Source organism: Nymphaea colorata, chromosome 1, assembly GCF_008831285.2.
Source record: "Nymphaea colorata isolate Beijing-Zhang1983 chromosome 1, ASM883128v2, whole genome shotgun sequence".
Lineage (NCBI taxonomy): Eukaryota > Viridiplantae > Streptophyta > Magnoliopsida > Nymphaeales > Nymphaeaceae > Nymphaea > Nymphaea colorata.
In genome coordinates, this window is record NC_045138.2 from 19974621 (window position 1) to 19980540 (window position 5920).

Consider the following 5920-nt stretch of genomic DNA (forward strand, 5'->3'; position numbering starts at 1 on the left):
TCAGGCAGGTGTAGGAATCTTCCACCCATTTATTTTGGTGTTGCAGTCTCACACAGGAAATGTTGGTGCTAACCTGTTCTTCTTCTTCAAGTACAATTAATCTGTTACTGAAGCGCCTGCCATTCACGAGGCGCAACAAGGAGGCCTCCTCAAGTTAGATGACCAAAGAAGTGAATTCTATATGGAGAATATGGCTGTTTACTTTCTGGTTGCCTAAGGAATGCCATAAATGATTTTCTGTGCGGGAACTGAACAAGACTCTCCACTCATCGAGACGCCTGTTCCGTTCTAATATAATGTTTGCGACGACCAGGAACAAATGGGGTTGTACGTGTGAAGGCCTACGTAGGATTGTACATTAACGGCGATTTCCACGCATACATGTAGAGCTTCCTCCAAGGCTCCAACAATAGCTGCATTGGGTTGCAACGTTATCGAATTCTCTCTCTCTCTCCCCGATTGGTGACCTTGTCACTACATTCTCGTTTTGAATAAATTTTCATTTCGTCTCTCTCTCTCTCTCCCATATATATATATATATATATATATATATATATATATATATATATATCACTACATTTTGTTTTTGAATTAATTTTCATTTTGTCGCCTATATATATATATTAGATAGAAACGATAAAATAAAAATTCATTAAAAAACAAAATATAGTGACTGCGATAAACTGGATGTTGCTGGATGATTAAAATATAAAAATTTGTCAATAAAAAACTGTCACTAACTTAACATTTGTGGTGGTATTTTATGTTGGTTTAACTAATGATTTATGACTTTTTTTACATTTTAATCATCCAGTAATATCTGTCATACGGTTATATATATAAGCTATACTTCTAGGGCGAAAACAAGCATGATCCCATCTTATTGCATGGATTTTTTATTTTTATTTTTGTAGATTTGGTTTTGTCAACTTTTATTTTTATTTTTTTAATAAAAGGTTAATTAATGTTTTTCCAAAATCTCACAAGAATTGTGTGATCGGTGCATTCTGTCTAAATACTTTTGGTCAATATTTTTGTAATGTTGGCCCCTGAACTACGTTGCTAACTAAAAAAAATCATGATTTTGTATGCATACAAAATTTATGAAAGAAAATTAAGTAAGATTGTAAATTGTGAATCCTTGTAGAATTCAAGCAATGAATCAGGTGTTGCTGATATTATTTTCGAATCTTATAACTTAGGGCAATATGAATGTGACCGTACAGGTGCGTTTATTAAAAATTGGCTGCAATGGTTGATGACGTCCCAAGATCTGATATTTGATTTGGGAACCAATTAATAAATGTAGATGACCCGAGATCATCTGACCATGATGTGTTTGTCATGAACTCAGAGATTTGAAATCCATGGATCCGACAGGGCATGGTTTTGATCATTGATGTGGTAAAAGATCTATGGTAAAATTAATGGTTCACCAAGCTAAGGATTTATGCTAATCCTAATGTATACTTAATATTTTTTTTTCTGCATTAAGAAAAATCAGATTTACAATCGAAGGGAGGAGGGTCTGACCTTAAAATCCACAGTTTTTAAGTCCTGATGATTTTAAGTCCGGGCAATTATAATGCTCTCAAGTTTGGTTGGATGGTAATACAATGGTCCAGCTTGACTTATACCGGACCCGGTTTCAATTATGGATCTGACACTAGACCTATTGGATCTTGTCGAAGTCCTATCTTTGAACCCGAGAAACAGACAACCGAAGATTTTTTAATATACTTTCCAGAAATTGCTTTTTTGGCAAATTGGAACTCATACTAATATCTAGTTTTAGCGCCTTAGCCTCCGTTTCCTGTATCAAAGTCCCCAACTCTGAATTTCTAGGATTTTCCAAGATAAACACCCATTAGTGAAGTGATCAAGTCAATTGGCGATCAGGCCCTAGCTTCCTAAAAATACATTTAATAAGATTCAAGCATTTATTAATTTACTTTAGTTTGCAAAATTGGATAGTGGGTATCCCATCGACCCATATTCAATTAATTAGTTGATTTAAGAAACTGACTTATTTACTGTCTTTTCATCGGTTTAAGAGCTTTTTGTTTTTTCTCTACATATTTACCATCAGAATAAAAATTATCGGTCCTATATATAGGTAAAAAAACGGGTGTATTATATCTTAACTTTTGAAGATTATTCTTCAAAACCCTAAGTTTCCTCTATTTTTTGGATTTTGGATTTTGGATCAGATCCAGGCGAAGCCAGACCGGGCTCCATCCACTCCAGTGGGTGGGGTGGTCTGCAGAAAGGAATCTCTGCAGAGATAATGGAATGGGTTTAAGAAAAAGTAGGATGGATTGCAGGTGAAGCAATTCGCTTTTCTGCGTCTCCGACTGTCCGTCGTGGGCGGCCTCACTTTTGTTTCTTCACTAAATAAAGAAGACCACTAACCCCCTTTTTACACCTCATCCTTCCCCTTCGCCCTTCCTTGATCATGTGACCGCACTCCTCGGCCATGGCTACCAGAAAGCTCGTCGTCGAGATCATAGACGCGCAGCAGCTCCTTCCCAAAGACGGCACCGGCACGTCCAGCCCCTACGTCGTCGCCGATTTCGATGGCCAGCGCAAGAAGACGCGGACGGTTCACAGAGACTTGAACCCCAAGTGGAACGAGGTGCTCGAGTTCCATGTGTCCCGTCCGAAGAACATGGCCGGAGAAGTCCTAGAGATCGACGTTTACCACGACAAGCACCTCGGACCGACGCGGCGCAACAATTTCCTCGGCCGTCTCCGCCTGGACTCCGGCCAGTTTGTGAGGAAAGGGGAGGAAGCTCTTATCTATTACCCCTTGGAGAGGAAGAGCCTCCTGAATTGGGTGCAGGGCGAAATCGGATTGAAGATTTATTACGTCGACGAGCCGATCCCGGCACCGGTCGAAGAACAACCACCACCACCACCACCGGCGGAGGAGCAGCAACCACCTCCACCAGCATCGGCTGAAGAGCAATCAGCAGCACCACCACCACCACCACTACAAGCTGAAGCGCCGCCTCCGCCTGAACCACCATTGCCAGAATCGGCATCGGAAAACCCTCCCGGACCGCAATCACCACCTGAAACCAATCCGGCGCCAGAAAACCCTCCGCCGCCGCCGCCGCCGGAGACCGCCACCCAACAACCAACAGCAAATGCGTCGGCGGACCCACCGCCAGAACCAATACCTGGGGAAAATGCTCCAACAAACTACGGAAGGGAAAGCAACACGTCCGCTATACCCATGCAGTATGGTCCCCATCTCAGGCAGAGGATCTTCACGCCGGCGACGCCGGACGTCTATCCCCGGGAGATCGCGACGTCATATACGGATGGGGGTCAACGGGAACGTTCCTCGTTCGACCTCGTGGACAAGATGGAGTACCTCTTCGTCCGAGTCGTCAAGGCGCGGTGTCTCGGCGATCCACAGCCCGCAGCTCCCTTCGTGAAAATAGAAGTCTCGGGCCGAACCGCCCGCTGTGGACCGGCTCGGAAAATGGCGACCTGCGAGTGGGAAGAGACATTCGCCTTCGGCCGGGAGATCGCCGCCTCAGCTTCCACCCTGGAAGTCTCCGTCTGGGACTCACCGGAATCCAGCAACAGTGAGGGATCGGCACCGGAAGTCTTCCTCGGTGGGGTTTGTTTTGACCTACTGGAGATCCCGACTCGCGTGCCGCCCGACAGCCCGTTGGCTCCACAATGGTATCGACTCGAGGGAGGTGAGTCGCCGACCGGGGTCTCAGGAGACGTGATGCTCGCCGTCTGGTTCGGGACGCAGGCAGACGAGTCGTTCCCGGAGGCATGGTATTCGGACACAGCCGTCGGCGCTAGCTGCCGGTCGAAGGTCTACATCTCACCGAAGCTCTGGTACCTTCGCACCACCGTCATCGAGGCACAGGACCTACCTCACGGCACCGGAATCTGCGTCCGAGCGCAGCTTGGGTTCCAAATCCTGAAGACTCGAAAATCAACCACCCGGAACGGCTCGCTCTCCTGGAACGAGGATCTCGTCTTAGTCGCGGCCGAGCCGTTCGAGGAGCAGCTCGCCCTCACGGTGGAAAGCTTCGCCGGCAAGGACTCGTCGGTGCTCGGCCAGGTCTTAGTGCCGCTAACCGGGATCGAGCGACGGGTCGACAATCGGTTGGTGGCATCTCGGTGGCTCGACGTGGGCGAGTCGGGCCAGGCAGGGACGTACCAGGGTCGACTCCACGTCCGTCTCTGCTTCGACGGAGGCTACCACGTGATGGACGAGTGGACCCACCTGAGCAGCGACTTCCGGCCCACGGCGAAGCAGCTCTGGCGTCCGGCCGTCGGAAAATTGGAACTCGGCATTCTCGGCGGCCGGAACCTTCTCCCCATGAAGACCAAAAACGGAAAGGGGTCCACCGATGCCTACTGCGTAGCTAAGTATGGCGAAAAATGGGTTCGGACCCGAACCATGACCGACAGTTTAAATCCGGTCTGGAATGAGCAATACACGTGGCAGGTGTACGACCCATGCACGACCCTTACCGTATCAGTGTTCGACAACTGGCAGATCTATGCTGACGTGGCCGAGCCAGAGAAGCGGGTCAAGCCAGAATGTCGGATCGGGAAAGTCCGGATCCGAGTATCGGCTTTGGAGAGTGGGAAGGTGTACAAAAACTCTTACCCTCTGATGCTTCTACTGCCACCTGGCTTGAAGCGAATGGGTGAGCTTGATCTTGCAGTTCGCTTCTCCCGCATCTCGGAGCTCGAGGTTTTGCACGCTTATGTGCAACCGCTTCTCCCGCCGATGCATTACACCCGTCCGATGGGCATCACGCAGCAGGAGGCGCTCCGCAACGTGGCGGCGCGGATCGTCGCGCAGAGGCTGGCGCGGGCGGAGCCGCCGCTGAGGCGGGAGGCGGTGCTCTACATGCTGGAGGCGGACGCGCACGCTTGGAGTATCCGGCGCACGCGGGCGAACTGGTACCGGATTGTGAACGTGCTGTCTCCGGCGGTGGACGTCCTGAGGTGGACGGACGACGTCCGCCGGTGGAGGAACCCGGCGACCTCGATGCTCGTGCATTTCCTCGCGGTGCTGCTCGTCTGTTTCCCGGAGCTCATCGTCCCCACGCTCTTCTGTTACGTATTCTTCCTGGGAACGTGGAACTACAAGTACAAGCCGCGATCCCCTCCCCAGATCGACGCCAAGCTCTCGCTGGCGGACGTGGCCGAGGGCGACGACCTCGACGAGGAGTTCGACCCGATACCGTCGGTCCGGCCGCCGGAGGTAGTCCGCGCACGGTACGATCGGCTGCGGCTGCTAGCGGCGCGAGTGCAGACGGTGTTGGGGGACCTGGCGGCGCAAGGGGAGCGGGTGCAGGCGCTGGTGTGCTGGCGGGACCCGCGAGCGACGGGAATATTCTTGGGGATGTGCTTCTTGGCTGCGGCGGTGCTGTACCTGGTGCCGCTGAAGGTGGTGGCGATCGCCTTCGTCTTCTACTGTCTCCGGCACCCGATGTTTCGGGACCCCATGCCGGCTCCCGTGCTCAGCTTCCTTCGCCGGCTTCCTTCCCTTTCCGAGCGAGTCGTCTGATCGATCGATGGGAGAAAAGACAAGACAAAAAGGGGGGGGGGGGGAAAAAAAACCTCAGGGTTTGTGATTCTGATCACATATCGAATACATGTAATTAAAAACAAAGTTCTTCTGAACATTTTTGTAAGAATAAGTAAATTCTTGGTCTTCTCATTCTGGTTCAATGTTGTTCTCTGTCTCACATGGCTTGTGACTTGCTTCCTTTATGAAGGCCCCATACCATATCTTTCCTTTCGCTTTCGCTTTCGTTTGCAGATTTCTGCAACTCTTCAGCTTTTGCTCCCTACCTGCTTTTGACTGTATCGACTACTTTTTTTGCCGATGAAGGAAAGTAACGCCACCGAAAGTAACTGATGAATGGTTTAT

General features: G+C 49.6%; 1 protein-coding gene across 1 annotated transcript; it reads left to right on the plus strand.

Moving 5' to 3' along the window:
• Positions 1-2232: 2232 nt before the first annotated feature.
• On the plus strand, positions 2233-5707 carry LOC116245824 (protein QUIRKY). Its single transcript, XM_031617395.2, has one exon. It carries the CDS (start codon positions 2477-2479, stop codon positions 5552-5554), a length of 3078 nt encoding a protein of 1025 aa, XP_031473255.1. The 5' UTR covers positions 2233-2476; the 3' UTR covers positions 5555-5707.
• The last annotated feature ends 213 nt before the right edge of the window (positions 5708-5920 follow it).